Below are 24,770 nucleotides of genomic sequence, written 5' to 3' on the forward strand. Positions count from 1 at the left end.
TCTTTGGCGGTCCCTAGTGGCTCCCTCGTTGCTTTTTCAAATATATGTGAAAATGAAAAATTTATTGGAAGGTAAATGCAATTTTCCATAATGGCCATACGATGGCGGCAAAGTATCGTCCAAACTAAAGTGGATCGTTGTGCAATAAAATGGCAAGATTATTTTTAGAATTATAATTTGACAGTACAGAAGTCATTACAATTTTTTTTATAAAGGACAGTACTTTTATTCTATTAACAAATATTTGAGCCTGTAAATTGGGTTTGTTCTTGAGTATGAAATAAATAATTAAGTTAATAAATAAAGGTTTTTACCTTGCGGCTTTTGGCCATGCTCATTATTATTATTATTATTATTATTATATGTGTAAAAAACTTTTCTAGTCTTTTTCTGCGATGTGAAATGATGTGTATCAACACTTATTTTCAGGGCATTATTGTCATTTACTGTTCAGGAGTATCAATTAACTTTTTCCTTCCTTTCTTATGATTATTTTTCCAAGACAAATGCCCCATAGCCCACTTTTTGGGTCCCGACCCACCACTTGAGAAACACTGATCTAAAATACTTTGGCTCAACCTGTTGATTGATCTTATCATCCATCCATCAATTATTTGCACCGCTTATCCTCAGTAGGGTCGCGGGGGTGCTGGAGCCAATCCCAGCCGTGTACGGGCAGTGGGCAGGGGACAACCTGAACTGATTGCTAGACAGTCGCAGGGCACACAGAGACAGACAACTCTTTTCTCTGCCAGTATACCAGTCAAATTTGAAAAGTGAACCTCAAAAGAACTACATAAATAAATGAAAGGTTCTTTTGTTACCTGACTATTGCTTAGTGGTATTACAACACATCTTCTATTTTTTTCTTTTTAATATAATTAACGATAATAGCATCTATAGGGTTATTAGGATTGTTAGGCTCGATTTCGACCCATAGATATTTACTTCAATTACAAGGCTTAAAAAACTTTTTTTTCAGCAATAGGATTTTAAGCCCTAAAATGAAAAGCAACGCAAGTCAAAACACCAAATTTCGTTTGAAAGACCAAATAATCAAAAGCCATATTAGTGTAATTTTTACCGGACTACTATTAAGGGAGATATTGGTCTCAAAAACAAATATATTCACGATTAAATCAAGATCTAATAATCATATGTCTTTATAAATGCACATGCAAAATAAAAAATCTCAGTAGATACAGTGGCTTGCGGAACTATTTGGCCCCCCTTGAACTTTGTGATTTTTGCCACATTTCAGACTTCAAACATCAAGATATAAAACTTTAATTTCTTGTGAAGCATCAAACATACGTGGGAAACAACCATGAAGTGGAACACACTATTGGATATTTTAAACTTTTTTTAACAAATAAAAAAAAGTGGGTGTGCAAAATTATTCAGCCCCTTTACTTTCAGTGCAGCAAACTGTCCAGAGGTTCAGTGAGGATCTCTGAATGATTCAATGTTGATCTAAATGACTATCAATGATAAATGGAATCCACCTGTGTCTAATATAGTCTCTGTATAAATGCACCTGCACAGTGATAGTCCCAGAGGTCTGTTTAAAGCGCAGAGAGCATCATGAAGAACAAGGAACACACCAGACAGGTCCGAGATACTGTTGTGGAGAAGTTGAAAGCTGGATTTGGATACAAAAAGATTTTCCAAGCTTTAAACATCCCAAGGAGCACTGTGCAAGCAATAATATTGAAATGAAAGGACCACCAGACTACTGCAAATCTACCAAGATCGGGCCGTCCCCCCTAAAACTGATCAGAGATGCAGCCAAGAGGCCCATGATCACTCTGGATGAACTGCAGAGGTCTGCAGCTGAGGTGGGAGAATCTGTCCATAGGACAACAATCAGTCGTATACTGCACAAATCTGGCCTTTATGGAAGAGTGGCAAAAAAGAAGCCATTTTTAAAAGATATCCATAAAAAATGTTGTTTAAAGTTCGCCACAAGCCACCCGGGAGACACACCAAACATGTGGAAGAAGGTGCTCTGGTCAGATGAGACCAAAATCGAACTCTTTGGCAACAATGCAAGACGTAAAAGACTCTTTGGAGTAAAAGCAGCACAGCTCATCACCCTCAACACACCATCCCCACAGTCAAACATGGTAGTGGTGGCATCATGGTTTGGGCCTGCTTTTTCTTCAGCAGGGACACGGAAGATGGTTAAAATTGATGGGAAGAACGATGAAGCCAAATACAGGACAATTCTGGAAGAAAACCTGATGGAGTCCGCAAAAGACCTGAGAATGGGACAGTGAGAATGGGACGGAGGTTTGTCTTCCAACAAGACAATGATCCAAAACATAAAGCAAAAGCTACAATGGAAAGGTTCACCAAAAAAACATATCAAGGTGTTATAATGGCCAGGTCAAAGTCCTGACCTCAATCCAATTGAGAATCTGTGGAAAGAACTGAAAACTGCTGTTCACAAACGCTTTCCATCCAACCTCACTGAGCTCGAGCTGTTTTGCAAGGAGGAACGGGCAAAAATATCAGTTTCTAGATGTGCAAAACCGATACATACTCCAAGCGACTTGCAGCTGTAATCGCAGCAATAGGTGGCGCTACAACGTATTAACTCGATGGGGCTGAATAATTTTGCACACTCACTTTTTCGTTTTTTATTATTTAATATCCAATAAATAAAAAAGTGTGTTCCACTTAGTGGTTGTGTCCCACTTATTGTTGATGCTTAACAAGAAATCTAGATCTTTGAAGTCTGAAACGTGGCAAAAGGTCACAAAGTTCAAGGGGGCCAAAAAGTTTCGCAAGCCACTGTATGTGATTCTTTTTTCACAGACAAATTTTTGAATCACGATTCTTTTGGGGGAACAATAAATAAATAATTAAATAAATAATTATCTATTTAAACTCATCCTATCTTTTTCTGATTCTATTACAAAACTAATGTGTTTAACACTTAGAAATACATAGTGGTCGAGCTCAGGGATAGACACAATTATAATCATAGCTTGCTCTTAAATAGTGTCTCTGAATGTTTACTACCCTGCCAAACATTTCAGGAACAAAGTCTATTTTTCAAAAAAGGTTATGTTCATAAACACATACAAGTTGATATTATTAGTTTAACATTAATATTGTAGAATACATTATTAATATTATTATTTATCATTATCACTTCCCGACCTAATTTGGAACAGCTAATCAAGCTGTCGCTCTTTAGCTAACTAACTTTCAACAGATTAACAAAACTTTAATACCTAATTCTAATTTTGTGCTCAATTTTTTTTTTTCATCATTTTCCACAACAAGGTAGAAGTTCAAGAATGATTCATATAAGTATAACATATTTAGAAAAAAATAAAAAGTAAGGAGAGAAAAAATTAAAGCTTACCTCCTTTATCACATTTGAACTCGAATTAAAATGATGTCACTTCCTGTCAATGGCTTTTATGGGGGGAAATTGAGCGCATTCTAACAGGGTGGCTAATTACTACTGGATTATGTAGACTTTAAACAAAATACACAGTAAAATATAAATCCACAACATTTAATTGGATAATGAAATTAAGTCTAGTGTAGTTTATCAAATTATTAAAAAAAAATTTGATCATTTTATGGCCTACAGCTCTTGAGGAAGTTGAGCATGTGTGTCACTAAAAATGATCAATAATACAAAATAATATTTAAAATGCATTTTAGTTAGGGTTAAATGATTGCACTTAAAGTGAATAATGAAAGTACCTTTGATCAATATTTTGCAAATTTCAGAAAAAAATCGGGGTAAGTGAAAGATGCGCCGTGAAATGATGCTCCAAAAATAGAATCACCCAGGTATATTTGTGGCTCTGCTACAAACACGATTACAATGGGAGTTTTTCTTTGAATGGTACTGGATGAATTGGAAAATTGGCTTTGTAAGTCCTTAAAGGGTGCTTGAGTTTGGCAATGAAAATGTGTACGCACCCTGTTGGAGGTACCTGATTTGACTCTTGTGCTATACCCAGATTTGCTGCTGTTGTGGTCCAGCTCCCTGCTCGCTTTGCTGTGCCTTCTGCCCTCCGGTCAAATCGTCCACCAGCACTCGGGTCATGTACACCATCTTCCACGTCATGAGCTGCGCTGTCTCCTGCCTCATGCTGTCGCGAACCGTCTCCGAGCTCGTCAGGGAAAACGTGAGTCCATCCATGTGGCCCTCGCTCGAGTGCCTTAATGTTATACGCAGCTTTGGATTCTGATATTCAGTACCCAAATACTTTTGGGAATGCTTGCAAAACATGAATGAAAAATAATAATATAATAATAATTTCCTTTGTATTGTCATTCTTTGTAACAATGTACACAGAACGAAATGTCGATACACCTGACCCGTTTTAGCGAGCCGATGCAGCCGCAGCCAACAGAGGGCGCCGCCATTTTTTTTACCAATGTTATAAGTCCTAGGTATGACTCGGCCGAGGCGCGAACCAACTGTAATTAGTTACAGTTACTTCATTTAAAAAGTAATTCAGTTACCCCCAGGTTTAATTCAAGTACACCCTGGTAGTGGTCATCCATCTTCAGGCCAATTTTTTGGGGCAGGGGTTTTCTCCCCTTTGCTTATGATGCTTTTAATTCTCCCTTTAGCATCACTGCAAGCCTTTTGAGCTACTACACTAAATAAATACAGTATTGTATAGCCAACCTTCAAAGTCTTTGCAAAGCACGCTATATTCTAAACTGAATAAAGAAAGAGAAAGGCATTGTGGGAGGGAATTCTGCTAATAGAATATTTTCATAATGTTGTGACCCAAAACAATTGCAGCTAAGGATTTCATTTTAGATAGAGCAGGGGTGTCAAACTCATTTCAACTTGGGGACAACACGATACAACAAACATTTTCTCGCGGTCCGGACTAGCCTATTGAGGAGAAAGAAAAGAAGAGAGAAAGAAATAAGAGAAAGAGAGGAAGACAAAAAGAGAGAGTGTGGGACAAGGAAAGAGAGAGAGGGGGGAAGATGAAAGAGAAAAAAAGAGACAAAGAATGTGAGAAACAAGAGATAAAAAAGAGAAATAGTGAGAGAGCATGAAAGAAAGAGAAAGAAAGAAATCCAAAGACAAATTGCAAGAGTGAAGGAGAGAAAAGAGGAAAGAGAGAAAGAGAAAGCAAGAGAGAGAGAGAAAGAGAGAAAAGACTGAGCAAAAGAAGGTAAAAAGACAGAGAGAGAGAAAGAGACCAAGGAACAAAGACAGAGAAAAAAGAGACAGAGTGAGTGAAAGAGAAAGATAGGGTTAAGAGAAAAAGGGAGAAAGAGAGATGGAGAGAGAGAGAAATACAATTACAGCGTCTTTGTGAGAGGCACCTGGTTTTAGCAACATCAAGTGGACATATTTCAACCTGCACCTCGTTTTTATCGTGTGCTTCCCTCAGTGTCGTCACGCGTGGGTGGGGGTCCCATCTTATTCCACACCGTAAAGTGAACGATATCCCTGCACATAGGCTAATCCCTCCAAACTGCTTGAAAATAGCCACATAAACGAAATCAAAGAAAACCTGTTCAACAACCTGTGGAAGCAGTAAAGCCCTTATATTTCTTGGCTTGCACAATCTTGAGAGCTTGCAAACGGACACTTTGCCGAGACACTCCATATCCATTTTCAAACCACTCAAAAATATCCTCCATTTCTGGGTACTGTCCCAAACATTTTACTTTTTTTCTCCAGGCATTGTGTATTGCAATTCTAATTTTACAACAGAAAAGAACAACATTTTATTGTTAAACATGTGCTCACATTTTCCTCATTGATTTTATGTTGTTTTTTTTGTTTGTTTTGTTCTGCAGTTAGTCGTCGCATTCAATCGAGCTCTCAATCTGAATTATAGCACAATAGGGCCGTTATTCACGGCAGGTCCTGTTCTCAGAATTTACCAGAGTCCGTCAAAATAGTTTTGCCAAAAAAGAAGGGCTTTAAATGTCTGAACTCAAGTGGCACTAGCAAAGTGGGTAACTGTAACCTCGGAGCTGAGAACCAGTACTACAGAAGCATGGAGTGCAGTCAATGTACAAACAATGAAGAGGAAGAATTCCTGCCTTTGCCCTTGATTCTAAGTAAGCCAGCTCTCTCTCAGAGTGGATAAACGATGGCCCAGGGGCCACATAGGGTCCTCAGGCTTTTTTATCTGGCCTGCCAAACGAAAATGCTAAAAATGATAGACTAAAAATGGAGCAAAAAAAGTACTACTTATAAAAATGTGTTGATTTGGTGCCCTTCATGTGTGTCCTCCCTATAGAAAAATAGTTTTCATAAACCAAAAATGTTTACTCTGGTCAAGGAAAACCAACTTTCAAAAAAAAATTCTATACTTGCTATTTTTCCCGTCAAGTATTTGTTTATTTTTTAAAATTGAATGCAAAATAAACCACTTGTGAGCTAGCCTCATCGCATTTTCACTGATTATCCAATGTAGTGCTTAAAAAAAAGGATCAGAATACTTGGCTTTTATTGCATTGTTTTAAAAAAACTATTTGATTCAAATTATTCAAAGATTAAAGTGAAATATAACAAGCACATGTCACATGTCTGCCTGTTTATTTATTCCTGCATGATGCAACTGCTATTCTAAAAAGATGCATCTCCATTTGTATTATTTATTTTTACATGAATGGAATGTTTACGATTGTCAAGACCGGTACAAGCAGGGGACCCAAATCCGTAACGTTTAACACAATGCTTTATTAAGGGATCGTGGAAGTCAGGGCGAGAGGAAAAAGACAGCAATCTGGTGCTCGCTGGGCAGGAGGAACGGGGAGCCCTTGCAAACGAAGCTTGGTCAGAGATCGGAACAAGTCGGGTAGCCAGGACGGGAGACGGAGTGTGGTCGGGGATTGATACAGGAAACAGACACAGGTTACGGGTAGCCGGGACAGGAGAATGGAGCTTAGATCAAGGATCGATACAGGTAACAGAATAAGGATATGGGTAGCCAGGACAGGAGAACGAAGCTTGGATCGATACAGGAAACAGAATCAGTATACGGGTACCAGGGACAGGAGAACGGAGCTTGGATCAGGGTGCGATACAGGAAACAGGTCGGGATCAAAACGGGTGCCAGAGTCACAAGTGCTTGCCTTGCATGCGCTGAGGTTTGCAGACAGACTGACCAGGGGTGAATGAGATTGACGTGTTTAAGTAGGAGGAGAACTAATTAGGAAACAAATGGCAGCTGGGGCTAAACGATTTAGCGCAGAGGAGAGCATTGGGCATATCATGACACCGAGTGGGAAAGTGGGAAATGAGAAAGAAAAGGGATAGAGAAAGAGAGAAAAAAAAAGAGAAAACGGATAAAACAAAAGAGATAAAAAGAGAAATAGTGAGAGAGGGGGAAAGAAAGAGACAAAAAAAAGAAATCCAAAGAGAAAATGAAAGAGCGAAAGAGAGAAAGGGAAATAAAGAGCGATAGAAAGAAGGAAAGAGATAGAAAGAATAAGAGAAAGAGAGAAGAAATTACAGCTACAGTTTCTTCTGGAGTGGCGCCTAACTTTGGTGACCTCAAGTGGGCATATTTAAAACTGCATCTCATTTTTCTCTAGCGCTTCTCTGAGTTGTCTCCCAGGCCAGATTTAATCTTTTGGGTGACCTGATCCAGCCTGCGCGCCACACGTTTGACACCCCTGCTTTAGATAATAGCTATGATAATGTACAGTAACCAATGTGTTTTCAATCCATTTTACAATACCAATTATCCCTAGTTGAACTATGTTATTTATTCACAACTCATACCATTTGGCCAGGGTTCGCAAATACTTCATTTTTCTTAGGACTATAATGTGACGCTTGTCACGGTAGCAAATAAGTTGGAGTAAAAATGCTAAGAGAGGGAGTACCGATATCAGGTATCATTGTTACATCAATTCACGGTCTAGGTTCAAGGTATCAACAGTCAGGTCACATTTATTTGTATAGCCCTTAAAGGTATACCCAAAATCTGAAACATGCAAAAAGTTAGAAAAGTACATTGTTTTGTATCGTTACGAGACAATAAAATGAATAACCTTTCTTCCTCTTGGCCGTTTTGCCAATTTATTTTCACCCAATATGGCCCATGACTCAAAAAGTTTGCCCACCCCTGATCTTGGGCAACACTCCTTGTTTTGTTTCCACAATGACATCAGCCTCAAAGAAAGGAAGGCAAGAAACAGAAAATGGCTTTGAATACTAATTGCAGTAAAGCCCGTGCCCAACAACTTGGCAAGTTTTTGAGTGTTTTTGATTGGATTCAAGGCAAGGCTCGTGCAACGCAGTTATGCGTGCTGTGTTTTTGTTTCAGGTGCCTTTCTTCAACATGGTGTGCGACCAGGCACATGGCGGCGGTCATTGTGAAATGCTTGTAGGCTACTCTGCAGTCTATCGGGTCTGCTTTGGCACATCGTGTTTCTACCTTATGATGGCTATCTTCCTTGTGGATGTCAAGTCCAGTCAGGACTTCAGAGCACTTATACACAACGGGTCAGTGCTGCTGTTCGTTTTCTATGTTTGGCAACGAGGGTAAGTCTATACCAGGTGTAGATGAACAAATTCTGGGGTCAAAGTGTGATTTTAGACTCTATTTAAAAAGAAACATTGCTATCAAAATCAATTTACAATTTAGTTTAGTAGACACTCAAAATAAGGAGAGAGGAGATTAACAGATTTTAATTTGCAAGGAGAACTGGGGAGAACCCCACCCTACGATAAGAAATTCCAACCTGCTCTAAAAGTCCTCCCCTGAGTCCTTTTTTTGGACTAAATTTCCTAGGTTACAAAAAGCCGCCCCGCCTTATAGGGTGTGGAAATCAAAGTACAGCAACATGATTGGGTGATAGTGACAAAGAACTGACAGTGTTTACCATACTATAGCGAGATTCTGCCAGGCCACCGGGGTTTATTTGATCCCGCCAGGATCTCATAAACCTGTATTAGTAAAAAAATATGATAATCATTTTAGATATACCTTATTTAATGGTGTGTAACGGGCACATGTGTATCACTTGCACCCCAAATGTTCGATTAGAAATTAGTATCAAATATTTTTCTCTAATTTGTGGCAGCAAGATGGCAGACCAATATGTCAGCTCTCTATCAGTTAGGCTCAAGTTGTGTGAAATTAGTGCTTATTCTCAACTCACGAGTCATTTAAAGAATGCATGTTTATGCGATAGTTCATGTATTTTTGCTTATTATTGAAATCATGATTTTTGTTTTTTTAATGAATGAGGTTAGTTTTTACCACTCGGTGGCCTTAAATAATCACTGCCCCTTTACAGGAGGCATAGTTATTGGATGTCCTAGAAAAAAAATCCATGTATGTGACAATTTCAAAACATTTCACTACATCCATCCATCCATTATTTGCACCGCTTATCCTCAGTAGGGTCGCGGGGGTGCTGGAGCCCATCCCAGTTATCTTTGGGCAGTGGGCAGGGGACACCCTAAACTGGTTGCCAGCCAGTCACATGGCACACAGGGACAGACAATTCGCTCGCCCATTCACACCTATGTACAATTTGGACTGGCTAATTAGCCTGACATGCGTTAATATGGGGAGAACATGTAAACTCTGCACAGGAGGATTCTATCCCATGACCTCAGAACTGTGCCACGGAAAGTTTTAACCACTTAGCCGCCCTGCCACCCATTTCACTACACAAAAAAAAAGAAATTATTGATTGCATGAAACCAGCGGCAATTCGTCCGACTTATTTCTAGCTTTCTGTGCAATTCCGCCATGTCCATTCACAAGGAACGTAACAAAAGGTGCGATTTACTCAAGCCTATAAGTGGAAAGTGTTTTTGTCCCTCGTGCTCACCTGACCTCCAGCTGGTCTATTTTAAACTCTGTTGTAACACTTTCTGCAGCCGGTGGGTCGATTAGAGCCGTGACGTAGCCGGGATTAAGGTTTTGACATGCTGGGTTGCTGGCAGTCTCTGTTGTTAATCTGCTCAGAGTAGTAGTCTTATGTGGGGCCTGATGAAAGATTTCGGGTCCTTTGGCTAAGGTTATCGAGCGCATAGTGGGCAAGTGAGGATAAAGACCCACTGCCCTGACGGCAACTCTTAAAACCTGTACGACAAAGTCTGTAAAGGCTGTGGTGCGGACGTGTCAGACATACTGCCCACGGGCCGGCCCCGGTATGGATGATTTAATCCAGCCTGCCATAAATCTCTGAGTTCAGTGATCCCTCGGTTTTCGCCGTTAATGGGGACTGGAACCCTCCGAGAACAATGAAAATCTGCAAAGTAGAGACACTCTTTCATAAAAACCCACAAGGGTCAAATTTACCTCAAGATAACGTCCTCACCGACTGAGATTATGCAATGGTAGCAAAATAACAACTATAGATCTACAAATAAAAACAGAGAACGCAGAATTGGAGGGTTTCTCCTTTCAGCGCAGGTAAAGCTATTCATTGAGCACCTGGCTAGCTGCACGCTAGATTTGAGTATTGAGTTGAGACAAGTCTCTGCAATGATTAAAATTCAACTATCACAAATTTAGTTTCCCACCTTTTGAAGCTCCAGGTCTTCCGTTTCATGGATAATGGTTCTGGTGTTGCTGAGATACAGGCTTGATAGGGGTGTCTTAGGGAGTACTAGCCGTAGCAGTAGGCCGGATCTGCAGCACCTCAATTGATTTCTCTCTTGCCGCCGCATCAGTCCCTTCCCGGAACTGATTACAATCCACGCAGCACCCGCTGGTGATCACCATTTCTTTGCGCCCTTCTGAGTTTACTCAGATGAATTTCTTTTCTATGTCACGAGCCGCTACAAGCTAGATGGCGCCATGCTCCACCTTTTGTCTCGGTGGCCAGAATGACTTGTGCGCCTCCCCTACACACAGTCGAGCCGACCCAGCACACAAAGCCCCCCTTAACTTGGCCCATGACAGCATTTGCTGTCTGCTGAAAACAATGCATGATGCGTTGATATCAATGACAATAAAGACAATTGAATTTAGAATCCATGAAGCAGTGATAACCTTAGCGCGGAGTAACGAGGAATTTCTGTATGTCAAAAAAAGTGAGTCTCTGGGTCATTTCTATCAAAAGTTATGATTTTTTTAAAAATCGCAAACCAAATCTTGCGGGTAGAGGGCAGTAAAGCATAGACTCACTCTGTCTAATCCTATTAGCCGTGTGCTGCTAAAACATTATTTTGTGTTCATTTTCAATTAATTTCAAACCATTATGGCAATTAAGGCAAAAATGATATTTTTTTTCATAGTTCCCACTAACAATTTGTATAGCCTGGTGAGTTGGTTCAGGTGTGAAACACTTAACTGTTAAAATAAACAGGTTAACTTATTGAAATTCATTTTTTTTTTGATTGTAGATATCATAAATGTGTAATGCTACAAAAAGATCCATTCTAAACCATTATAATAATATGTAGGGTAGGCTAAGAAAGTAGGCTGAAAGATGAAGCGTAATACTGAAGAACTATGAAATTTATTTTTTTTTTTTAACTTTTTATTTCTCACAGCAATTTTGACAGAGGTTTGATTCCTCCATCATACATCAACACATAATATATACACTTGACACACTCATAAATAACAGAAGAAACAACAAAGAAGGAAAAAAATACTATTAATAGAAAGGAAGAATAAACGTTCATACAATACATCCATACAAAAAGAAATATATATATATATATATATATATAAAATAATAAATCAAAATATACACCCAAAAAAAAACAAAAAAAAAAAACAACGCACATAATAAATAGGGGGAGGTGTTTAGACATCAAGTAAAATTTGTGTGATAGGCTTCCATCTTTTCTCAAATTGGTCAAGTTTCAGTTGAAGTCTTGCAGTGATTTTTTCCATAATGTACATTTGCTTTAATTTGTCTCTCCATTGTTTTATGTCAGGAGGTTGTGGTTTCAGCCAGGACACTGTGATCATTTTCTTTGCTACCAGAAGCATTACCCTTAGTATATATTTCTGTTGACCAGATAGTAATTCTTCTGGCAAAATTCCTATTACGTAAGCCTTTGGGTCAGAACTATGAAATTTAAAGTGTACACTCTTACAGATCTGGCCTGCCTGAGAAGATAAAGTCTGGATCTGGCTACAGAGCCAAACTGAGTCTGACATCCCTGTTTTATTTATTTATGTATTTATTTATTTTTAAACCAATAATCTAACCTACACGTTGGTTATTTTAGAGAATCAACAAGAGAATGTGGTTGCTTATGAACTCTCCATACACTGCACATATCTACTGGACTTAACATTTTGGATAAACAGGTTAAAGATCCTTGACGTTGCTTTTCATAGTGAATCGGGTATCAAATTATTATTTTTCATCCAATTATTAAAAAAAAGAAGAAAACCTGGCCCAATCACTTTAAGAAGGGAATGGTTCTTGTCTTTTTTTGCCAGACTGATTTACTTTATTATTTAATAGATAATTCACGTTTAAAACAAAACAGTTGATTGGGGGTACATAATGATATATAATAATACTCTTGTGTTGTAGATGAATTGATTGTCGTCTTTATTTTTTTCATCCAGTTTCTGGTTCCTGAAATTGATCACCTTGCTCGGGATGTGTACTGCTGCCTTCTTCATCCCAACCGAATCCTTCCTTCATGGTGAGAAAAACACACTGCACCTTCTTCATATCCCCGCAAGAGGGAAGCAAATTAAAACTTTGGGTAGGAAATAATGCCTTAGCGTTTTAAACTACAGTACAATGTGGAATAATGACCTCTGAGACCCCCTCAAACGCACATAACGTGTACTGCGTAAGGCATCAAGGGCCCAGGAAGGCACTAAAAGAAATTGCGGTCGTGAAAAAAAGTGTAAAGTGTTTAAAGTGTTAATAATACGCGCTAATATGGTTAAACAACACAAAAGCAGCATAAACCAAATTACCCGAGAGAAGGGGTGAATCTGCTTCGTGCCCTGGCCTATCTACCCTCTCACGGGTCCCCCCCTCCACTCCCAGTGGAATGTTCGAATACTGTATGCCTTATTCGCAATTTGGTAAACACCTGCGCGAACATGGCGTCGAAACTGCAACAAGAGTCTGGAGCGAAAAAAAGAAGAAACGAGATGAAGCTCGTGTGTTGCTTGCCGGTAGTCAATGTTTAAATAAAATAGCACATTATTGTACCGTATTTCCACACCCGTTTTAAAGGGCGCACTCGCCTAGGTTCCTATTATTATTTGTCGGCTCATACGGGGCACTGGCCTATCGGATGCGAATCTCACGCGACCGCCTTTGGTATAAAAACAAGTGTACGGTGCGTGTTTTTTTTTTTAAAAAGCACGCGGAAAAAAAACGAGTAATACACCAGAATTTCAAAAAAAAAGGACAAACAGTTCGGTAATCACATTTTTTAAACATAGCTCTACATCTCAGATAGTCGATGATAGTGTTGGGTAGATAATAAAAAGTGTCACTAGGAGGCGCGCTTTCACTGTCAGACTGTCAGTGAAGTTTTGGATTGATGAGATTCAGATTCAGATCTACTTTATTGTCATTCTAGTACACGTGTATACAAAACGAAATGTCGATACATCTGACCCGCACAGTTTCCTTGAATGTACAGATATAAATAAGATGTTGTATTGAGTTGGAGATTTGAAGTACTAATAATATACTAAATAATTGCGGTTATGTATAGTATTGTACAAGAGTGCAAGAGTAGCAGCTAACCAGATGTGCAAAATGTGCAAAGGAGTGGCTAGGTATAAAGAACTCCTAGTAGTGCAAAAAAAACAAAACAGACAAACAGATTAGCAGCAGTGTAGACTTACTATGTGTGTGATTGACCATTTAACAGTCTAATGGCCAGGGGGACAAAACTTGCAGAACCTGGTAAGTACGAATTCATTTGTTGTCTATGTAAAATATGATTTTAACTGCATTAAATTATTAACAATCTCATACAAAGCATGTTAAAACAATATTTGATTTTTGAAGGCAACACATTAAAAAGTCCTCACCTTTTTAAATCCAAAAGAAACAAAATAGAATTAATTACTTAATTCTTGTGTTTGTTGACAGTGTTATGCAAATAAACAAATTGCACTAAGATTTTTTTTTTGTGATGGTGGTGGTGTGGTGGGGGAGGTCACCATAAAGCATTTGTGATTAGGGCACCCAAATGGCTTGCAACGGCCCAGCCTACGAGCCCGATTGTCTTGGGGTTGAGAACCCTTATGAGACTGGGAACCAGGGTTGGGGGTTTGATACCATAATATTGCAGAAATGTAACTTGATTACTTCTTAATTTCTCCAAGACCAAACATGCAGATAAAAGACAAAATAAATACAAGTAAAACACAATTACTTCTTGTTGTTTAAGATAAATGAACAATGTAATAGAAATCAAGGTCAGGTAGTTGTTTGTAGTCCTACCAAAAATGTATCAAATTTAAATCACAAAGTGTAGCATATTAAGCAAAAATAAAACTCTCTCTCTCTCGCTCTCTCCCAGAAAATATATGCTCTGTTTTAGTTCACATTGTCTCACTAGATAGATAGATAGATAGATACTTTATTCATCCCCTAAGGGAAATTCACATTTCCAGCAGCATCCCTGAGCTGAGAACAGTACAATAATAAAGCCAAAAGAATACAATATACAAATACCCAGTGTGACGTGCAAATGCCCACTGTAGCGTGTTATATAGAGTAACTAAATAGCACGCTTGGGGTTGAGAACCCTTATGAAACAAATATTGTTCACTTTCTAAATTTTCACAAAACTCTGGGATGTCTTTTGTCAAAGTTCAAGTTTCACTTGTTTAAGGTAGAGATGTCAAACAATATTCAGATTTACTTGGCTAAATGAAAAATTCTCACAGTATAACAATACAGTGGTTGCACAGTGGTGTTTCACACCAATTAACTGCAAAATACAATAAGAAGACGATCAAATATATTTACAAAATGTCCCTGAACAAATCACCAGCACGCAACTGCGCAGCCCTCACAAAACTGCAGCCTCATGCCAATTCATTTAAATGAGTGCTACATTGAAAGAAATGAAATACGGACAAAAATAAAGTTATTTTACCTTCAACATAGAATAACAAACATCCGATCTGTACAATCTGCGCAACAGATACGGACGAAGCGTGCGTACTTCGTGTGTACTCTCAGCTCTCTCTGTCTCTCGAGTGTCAGTGATGGAAATTAAAATAGGCACAATTCGTATAAATAAACTTTCAAATAAAAATGTCATACTGCAAACTAAATATACCTGTAACGTGATTACCTCTATTCTATGCAACTGTAACATAATACAATAACAGTTTTTTTATATCTTAATTACGTTATGCCGTTACATGTATTCGGCTACTCCTCAAGCATGCTGGGAAGTCACGGGTTCGATTTTAGGCCACGGGTAGAACATGCAAACTCTACGCAGGAAGGTTTGATCCCATGACCTCAGAACTGTGCCATTCACGCGCTAACCACTGCGCTGCTGTGCTGCCTATCTAACAACAAACAGACAAAAATAAAACCCTCTGTGATCTGTGACATTGTCAAGAAAAGTCAGGTTTCATGCTAGTTATCTCTTTCGTTCTCTGTTCCACAGCATGGCATTATGTTGGTGTGGTGGGAGGATTTGCCTTCATTCTCATCCAACTTATCCTTATCACTGCTTTTGCTCACACCTGGAACAAAAATTGGTGAGTGCGAGTTTATTCTGAAATGTTATTTTGATGTGGATTTTTGGGTCAAAACATTGAGTCTGTCCCGGTTATTCGTTCTGATGTGACCTACTTTTGCTAGTGTGCAAAGCATTTGCGATAAAAACGCGTGGCCTACTTTTCTTTGGGGCATTAGCATGATGAAAAAGACTTATATATCTTGATGTTACTGCAAAGTAGTGTAAAGCCACACGCACATCTGGTGCCAGAATCGATGAAAAAAACGTTAATGATCGTAAACTGAAGTTTTGCGGGATCGCAGCAGACATTCCTGATCAAAGGAAACGGAGAGAGTTGTGCATTAAGGTTAAAAGATTGGACCGATGCACTCATCAAAATGTTAGCAGCGCGCACTTCAAATCAGCTTAGAGAAATTAAACGTTTATAATTTTTTTCCTTTCGGTCCATATTATTTTTATATCAGCAAAATATTTTGTTATTTTCTTAGCTTCAGATAACTGTTAGCGTGTAGCATAAATGCCAATGTCTTGTCAAGTCAAGTCAAGTCAAGTCATTTTTATTTGTATAGCCCTAAATCACGAAGAGTCTCAAAGGGCTTCACAGATTGTTACACTATATTACACAAACTATTTTCAACCGACAAGAGGAGTAGGTTATTCGTATGCAATGGAGTAGAAGTGAGTTTTAAGTTTAGATTTAAACATTTCCACTGAGGTTGCAGATCGAATCTCAGGGGGAAGAGCATTCCACAGCACCGGTGCCCGGATGGAGAACGCTCTCGAACCAGCAGAAGACTTCTTTGCTCTCGGGATCATCAGAAGACCAGCACTCTCAGATCGTAGGCTTCGGACCGGGACATAGTGGCAGATCAGATCTGAAAGATAAGAGGGAGCAAGTCCATGTATGATTTTGTACAATACTAAGAGAACTTTGAAGTCACATCTTTGGCTAACTGGGAGCCAATGCAGGTTAGCCAAAATCGGTGTTATGTGATCGTACTTTTTTGTCCTGGTTAAAAGCCTCGCTGCGGCATTTTGTACTAGCTGAAGAGACTTGATTCTGGACTTCGGGAGACCGGAGAGTAGTGCATTGCAGTAATCGAGACGGGAGGTAACAAATGCATGAATTATTGTTTCCGCATCAGACTGAGACAGTATTGAACGGATTTTAGCAATGTTGCGAAGATGGAAGAAGGCAGTTCTAGTAATTTGCTTTACATGCATCGCAAAGGATAGATCAGGGTCAAATATGACACCTAAATTTTTAACTGAGTCACTCTGTGTGATGTGACATTTGTCAATGTTCACAGCAGTTTTTGAGAATAAGTCCCGGCATTTAGAAGGACCAATGACTAACATTTCGGTCTTTTCAGAGTTAAGACGCAAGAAATTGAGTGACATCCACTCTTTTATCTCAGTGAGACAGGCCTCCAAATTTCCACAGTTTAGTGTGGAAGATTCCTCCAACGGAAGATATAGTTGAGTGTTGTCTGCGTAGCAATGGAAGCTGATATTGTACTTGCGAATAATATCACCTAATGGAAGCATGTAAATGTTGAAAAGTAGGGGGCCGAGCACTGAACCCTGCGGAACACCGCAGGTAACATTAAAGGGCTCAGATGTCGTTTCACCATATTTAACACAGTGCGTCCTATCTGAGAGGTAGGATTTGAACCACGAGAGGACAGCTCCTGAGAGACCAATCCATTTTTCCAACCGTTCTAGTAGGATATTGTGGTGCACTGTGTCAAAAGCAGCACTAAGATCCAGCAGCAGCAAAAGTGATGAAGCGCCAGAATCCATTGACATTAGGAGATCATTTGTTACCTTGATCAGAGCTGTCTCAGTAGAGTGGTTAGCCCTGAATCCTGATTGCATGGATTCAAAAAGGTTATTCTCCGATATGAAAGCATTCAGCTGCTGTGCCACTACTCTTTCGAGTACTTTAGAGAGGAAAGGTAGGTTTGACACAGGTCTGTAATTACTTAATATTTCTGGATCAAGGTTGGGTCGTTTCAGTGTGGGTTTAATAACGGCGGACTTAAAAGATGCTGGAACTACACCTGAGGAGAGTGATGTATTTATAATATTTAGAACTGAAGGCCCAAGGACGCTAAAAAGACTTTTAATAAGTGAACCTGGGAGCGGGTCGAACTGGCAAGTTGTCGGTTTGGACGCATTCACCACTTGTTTGAGATCATCAAGTGACAGTTCACTAAAACCGGCCATTTTCCCAGGGCAGCCACCCTGTCGTGCATCTGTAAATTTCAGTCCTTTAATACGTGTGGTACTAACAATATCTTTTGCAATTTCTTCCTGTATGCATTGAATCTTCTTAGTGAAGAAGACCATTAACTCCTGAGCAGAGTGTGTCGAACTGTCTGCGATAGGCTGTTGCCTTGTAAGCGATGCTACAGTGTCAAAAAGGGCTTTGGGGTTGTTCTTTTGAGACGCAATCACCTTCGAAAGGTAGGCCGATTTTGCAGAGGCAAGGGCCGCTTTATACTTTAACAAGCTGTCACACCAGGTTTGATGGAAAACCTCAAGCTTGGTAGCGCGCCATTTTCTCTCCCATTTCCTGCATTCTTTTTTAAGGGTTCTAGTTTCATCAGTAAACCAAGGTGTGCGTCTTTTAGGATGTGATTTTAGTTTTATGGGCGCTATTGAATCCAGCACACTAGTCAGGGTGGTATTGAACTCATTCATGAGTGAGTCAATCGAGCCATTGTATTTAGGAAAGGACGCAACTGCTCCAGGAAGGAGTTCAAAGAGCTCAGAAACTGTGCCAGTGCTTATATTGCGTCCGCTAAATCCCTCAGCTTTATTAACTCTACATTTAGTTAGCACCTCAAATGTCACTAAATAATGATCAGAGATAACAGTAGTACACGGTAGCACCATAATGTTTGAGGTTAAAACTCCTCGAGTCAGAATCAAGTCTAGCGTGTTCCCATTTTTATGGGTTGGCAAGTCAACCAGTTGAGTAAAACCAAATGCATCAATTAGAGAACTAAACGCAATAGTAAGTGAACTGTGTGGGGAGTTCATATGAATGTTAAAGTCTCCCATAATTATAATTTTGTCTGCATAGGTTACTAGTTCAGACAAAAGTTCAGCAAATTCGTCTAAGAAAGTTGTGTATGGCCCAGGTGCACGATAGATAGTTATTACATCAATTGACAATTGAGGGGACCGCATCACAAGAGCCTCAAACGTTTTGTAATTATTAGAGGTACGTGTATTAAATTTGAGCGATTTTTCAGAGATTAGCGCAACACCACCACCCCTTTTCAGCGTGCGTGCTATATGACTACTCTCGTAGTCTGGGGGAGAGGCATAATTTAGCGCTAAGTGCTCATCCGGGCGTAACCACGTTTCACAAAGACCCATACAGTTAAGTTTATGATCACGAATAATGTTATCAACAAGTAAAGCTTTTGGAGCAAGCGATCTAATATTTAACAGACCAAATTTCAGCTTTGCTGAATCATTTGACTTAGCTGAACTCTTTGTAGTCTTTGTCGAGATCTTCAAAAGCTCCCGGCGTTGTGGCCGTTCGTGAGCGCTGAGTTTAAAGCGTCGGTTGTCCGGCGAGGAATGAATGGTGGAATTAGTTACATCCTCGCGTCCATCCTCGCGTCCATCTTGCTGCTTGGACTTCACACGCTTCACACATCTACCTGCACGGCAACCACGCTTCTGTTTCCTTTCTTTACGGGGCCGCCGCCGTCGTTTATTAAGAGGAATAGCTGTCCACAAGGATGCCGGGTCTCTTTGAAGTTCGCTCGGTATATCATAGGCGTTATAAAAAGTGCCCGAAAAGTCGAAATTTAGACGCCCACCCAACCGAATAAGTTCGTCCCTACTGTAAGTGTTTTTGGCCACACATGTGTCCAAAAGTGAAAGCAAAAAAGACAAGAGAACGGCAATAAATAGAAGATTAGCTGGACAACTATTAGAGAATCCATGCGCCGCCATGTTGGTCTTGTAAACACTGTGTGTGTTAAATTTAAAATCAGGATGGATTGCAAACAATTGTTGGGCATAAAATCCTAGTAATTTATTAGATACATTTAATTATTAGTGTGTTTATTGTTTTCTTTTTTTGTTTTGAGTTTAGGAGAAGAATCTCTTGATGACATTTAAGCTATACGCTAACAGTTAGCTCAAGCTAAAAAAATGTCAAGATACTTTGTCAATATAATAATTAATATAGACTTGACAACTACAATCAATAACATTTCTTTTCTCTTACCCGATGAAAAGTGTGCGGTGCAAACCCGAGCGTTTTTGAAGGTGCCTCGGTCCAATCTTTTTTCTTTAATGCACGACTCTCTTGTTTTTCTTTGATCAGGAGTGTCCGCTGATCTCCTGTAAAACCCTAATTTACCATCACTTACGTTTTTTTTCACACAACATGACGACAACTAGTAGCTACGACAGCTTTCTTTTTCTCTGTCCAGTGCAAGTATTCTTTTGCCTCCAGCCTCGACTGTGACGTCATGTGTCATGTAGGCTATCAAAGGATTTAGCCATGATTTTGGAAAATACATGATTCACACCTGATTTATTTATTTGAATGGTACTGGAGAAATTGTAAAATTGCCTTTGAAACTCCTTGAAAAGTGCTAAAAGTTAGCCATGAAAAGGCATATAAAATCTGGAGAAGCCATCTTGTTCCTCATTTCTCTCTCTGTACATTTTTTAGGCTTACAGGAGCTGCAGAAAATAAGCGTTGGTATTTGGCGGTGATGTGCGCCACGCTTTTCTTTTACACCATCGCCACCATGGCCTTCACTTTCATGTACAAATACTACACCCATCCCATCGCCTGCCAGTTTAACAAGGTCCTGCTGTGGGTCAACTTGGGACTTTGCGGCCTCGTGTCCTTCATTGCAGTCACTCCCTGCGTCAAACAGAGTGAGTCCATTCAACGTGCGTGCATGTCCGTCGTCCACTTCTGCTTGCTAAATAACACCTTGGTCACTTCCAGCTATGTATACATACTGTATCTGCCGATGAAAACGACTGCTTACTACGGATAATAATCATTACACGAACGCTATTTTCTGTTTTTGTCATGAAACACTCACAGCTGTTGTCAAACATGCTGCCCCAGGGTTCGTACAAGTGCGTAAAATCCTTGAAAATGCTTGATTTTAATGTTGAGTTTTCAAGGGTGGAAAAGTGTGGAAATTTGGGTGCAGAGTGATCTAAATGATTAAAATTCTTGCCATGTTTCTCAACAACTCTTCATAAAAATGACGCTAACACTGCTTCGCTTTGCCTCTGCGTTTCTTTTCTCCTTGTGATTAACTGCATTAATTTGCATGGTATTGTCCTAAAAAGCGTCATCGACCCCTTTGGGTCGCACTCCAGAGTACAGGTGCATGCTACACATAAGCAGAGAACTATTAAATGTGTATCAGAGCAAGAAATACATATCAATTGTGGACCTTCATAATGGGCCATGAAAAAAGGGTAGCATTTCCCAGTGGTAAACCGTAATGAGAAGAACTTCCTGCAATAAAAAATCTTAGCTACATATTACTGTCATTTTTACCCAAACATATTTACATGCGTATTGTTCAGATCCACTAATATATTTGGGATTTACTCAAGATTTTACTCAAGATCTAAAAATGTCTTGATAAATGCACACGCAATATAGAAAATTGCATTTGTAAATCACAGATATCAGTGTTCATTTTACCTCTGAAAAGTGATGTGTCCCGGGGACTCGCATGCTCAAAAATCTATGGGTCCAAACTGAGATCTATGGGTCCCCAAAATTTAGTGTTATCGAAGTTGAAATTGTAAATCGGTGACAAATATATAATAAAAATCTATTTATTAATTCAGTTTTAATCATCAAATTATTAATTCATGTTCTGCATCAAATTATTGTTGGTACTATACCGATTAAAGGGATAACCACAAACCTGTCTTTTTTTTCATTTTCTCCTTTTATACTTCCTTTTTTTCTTAACTTCTTTATACAACGTAATAATTCGTAATATAATGCATCAAAGCAAGTGAGCCGTTTGAGAGCCGGCTCTCTTGAATGAGTTGAGCCTAAAAAGCCAATTCTCTAAAAAGAGAGACTTTTCACCACACAACTCGAGATCAGCGTGCAGGCGAAAACCAGAACCGCAAGACCAAAACAACATCTGACGAAAAGTTTGGAATGCGGTAAGTCTTTGTTTAAAAAAAATGTAATCGGGTAATAATGAAGATTTTGTGTCAAAAAAGTTGCGTCCCGGGGACGCACGTTGATTTGAGGTTATGCGTCCCCAGCAAAAATGATGCGTCTAGGACGCAGGGACGCGGGCAAACGAGAACACTGAGATATATTTGTGGCTTTTCAAAATTCATGATTCGAAAATTGACATTGAAAGACTTCAAAACGTGCTTGAATCTTGCCATTAAAAAAGTGTACAATCCCTATACAAGACAATGCTGAGAGAAGAACAAAAAGATATTCCGCTCCACAAGGCCCAAAATTTGCCTGAAGCTGTAAATGCTGACTACCATTTATCAACCAGAGAGCATTTAAGCAAACACATGGGGAATTCCCCATGTTAATTTACTTAAAATATGATTATATTGTGAAATATTTCCTCAGTATTTGGAGTTTATTTTTTTACAGCCTCTGCCTCAAAACCGCATTGTGATGTATTTGAGGGATTAGGATATTGTTACAACCCAAGTTGCCGAGGGACAAATCCAATGAACCAGAATTGACCAAATGCTTCATGTCTTTGCAGAGCAACCTCGATCAGGGCTCCTCCAGGCTTCCATCATCAGCTGTTATGTCATGTATCTGACTTTTTCCGCGTTGTCTAGTCGTCCGCCTGAAAAAGGTGAGTGCAACTAAACTGAATATTAATAATTGAGAAGTCAAACACTGTAAATAAATCAACCAAATATTAAAGAAGCACTCAACTTGCACAACAGCAAACCCACTAATAAACACTGTGGACAACCCTTTTTCTTTTAACCCAGCAAAAAAATGCACGGCTGTCAGAACATCCATGACACATTCTTGCCTGTACAGTTCAAACATATGCCTGGCATCTCATAATAGCAGCTTGCTCTTCACAAGCCACCAGACTAGAGAGAAAAACACAACATCTGTGTATAACCCGAGCAAGGAAGTGATTACGGAAAACATCGACAAAAACTGGGGTTCTTACGGTTGCTTGAAATCCTTGAAAATGCTTGAATTGGAATGTTGTGTTTTCAAGGATTGAAAAGTGCTCGAAGTTTAGTTGAAGAACCTGTAAATGCTTGTCCTATAAAGCATCATTGTCCCATACAGGTTGCGCCAAAGAAGACAGGTGCATACTACACATAAAAGGGCACTATGAAATGTGTATTAGTGCAAGGAATATGTATCAATAATGGACATTTCTTATGGGGCAAGCAAAAAATGATAGTATTGTTTCTTAATGGTAAATTGTAATGGGGAGAACTTCCTGCAATTCAAAATGTAAGCTACATATTACTGTTATTTTCTTCAAGAAAGGGGAGAGATTTGTCTCAAAAATATTTACACACGTATTGTTCAGATCCTTTGAAAATCTTTGTGATTAAGGGCTATACAAATAAACATGACTTGACTTGACTTGAATCCACAAATACATTCACGATTTACTTAAGATCTAAATATTATACGTCTTAAGAAATGCGTAGGCATAATTAAAAATCGCAGATAGATTTGTGGCTCTGCAAAATACATGATTCACACCAGATTGTTTCATTTAATGTAACTGGAGAAATGGGAAAATTGGCTTTGAACGTCCTTAAATAGAGCTTGAATTTAGCCGTGAAAAATGTGTACAAACGCTGAAAAATGCTACCAACCAGTCATAAATCATAAAACGATTGAATTTCAAATATGTGATTGATTGAAGACCAATCAAAAATTCAACGCCACATTAGGAGCCAACTCAGCCTATGTTAACTCCAGCTTGTCTGTGACCCTTTATAACAAAAACATAAACATCACAAATAGTACAACATATTCTGAATAAATGCAGATTTTAATTGTTTAAAATGAGGACAAGGAACATGAATAGCAAGCAAAAGCAAAAATAACAATAAAATAGATTCATTTCACCAAATTGGTTTTGAAACACTCACATACCGAATAAAAGATAAGTAATATATATCATATCTCGGTTTTATGCACAAGATTTTCTAATATGCATTTAGAAAATCAAAATGAGGTCGGGCTAGCTCAGAAATGTCTATTTTTTTCTTGAAATTTGATAAATAGCTTTATAAATTAAATAAATATGTGATTTAAAAAAATGTAGCCAGCTGACCTTGAGCACAGGACACATTAATACTTCGTGAAAAATATATTTCTTTTTACGGGGGAAGACACATGAAACGGCGTCAGGGACAAGATTTGTACCAAATTACCACTTTTTTATACCTTATTTTGCCATTTGATCAACATTAATCTCTCTGTTGTTGTGTTCAGTGGGGACCAGAACCCCCTGCGAAACATGAAAATCCGCGAAGCAGTGTGACCCTTTCATAAAGGCCCCCAAGGGTCAAACTTACCTCGAGATGACGTCCTTACCAACTGAGAGTATACGACTGTAACAAAATAACCTCTATACATCCGCAAATAAAAACAAAGAACACAGAATTGCAGTTGAATGAATGGTCTTTATTGTCGTTATACAAAAGCAAAACAAAATTGGAACAAAGAGAGTTGTTAGCCAAGCCTAGCTGTAGCAGTAGGCCGGACGTGCAGCCTGGCTATTGCCTTTTCTCCGACGATACCTCAGTCGCTTCCTGAAAACGCTAATAATCCACGGAGCACCCGCTGGTGATCAGCATTTGTTTGCGCTCTTCTGTCTTTAATCAAATGAATTTCTTTTTAATGTAACAAGCCGTTTGTTTTTGATAGCCAGATTGACGTGTGTCGCCTGCCCTATCACAATCCCGCACACACAGTCGACCCCACCCAGCACACAAAGCCCTCCCTAACCTGACCCACGACAGCATTTACTGTTTGCTAAACACAATGCATGATACGTTGATATCAATTACAGTAAAAAAAAATCAATTAAAACTCTGCGAAGCAGTGAACCAGCGATAACCAAAGCGTGAAGTT

At 39.1% G+C, this 24,770-nt stretch overlaps 1 protein-coding gene across 2 annotated transcripts in view; it reads left to right on the plus strand.

The window, feature by feature from the left end:
* serinc4 (serine incorporator 4) overlaps window positions 1-24,770 on the plus strand; it is a 48,043-nt gene that overhangs the window by 12,793 nt on the left and 10,480 nt on the right. For both annotated transcript variants that reach the window (XM_088334093.1, XM_088334092.1), the window contains exons 2-7: window positions 3,990-4,157; window positions 8,292-8,470; window positions 12,522-12,601; window positions 15,563-15,656; window positions 20,346-20,557; window positions 22,405-22,500. In XM_088334093.1, coding sequence (XP_088190219.1) covers window positions 3,990-4,157; window positions 8,292-8,470; window positions 12,522-12,601; window positions 15,563-15,656; window positions 20,346-20,557; window positions 22,405-22,500 — 829 coding nt within the window. The remainder of the gene's footprint in view (window positions 1-3,989; window positions 4,158-8,291; window positions 8,471-12,521; window positions 12,602-15,562; window positions 15,657-20,345; window positions 20,558-22,404; window positions 22,501-24,770) is intronic.

The sequence above is a fragment of the Urocampus carinirostris genome, chromosome 4, assembly GCF_059441175.1.
Source record: "Urocampus carinirostris isolate Australia breed hairy pipefish chromosome 4, RoL_Ucar_1.0, whole genome shotgun sequence".
Lineage (NCBI taxonomy): Eukaryota > Metazoa > Chordata > Actinopteri > Syngnathiformes > Syngnathidae > Urocampus > Urocampus carinirostris.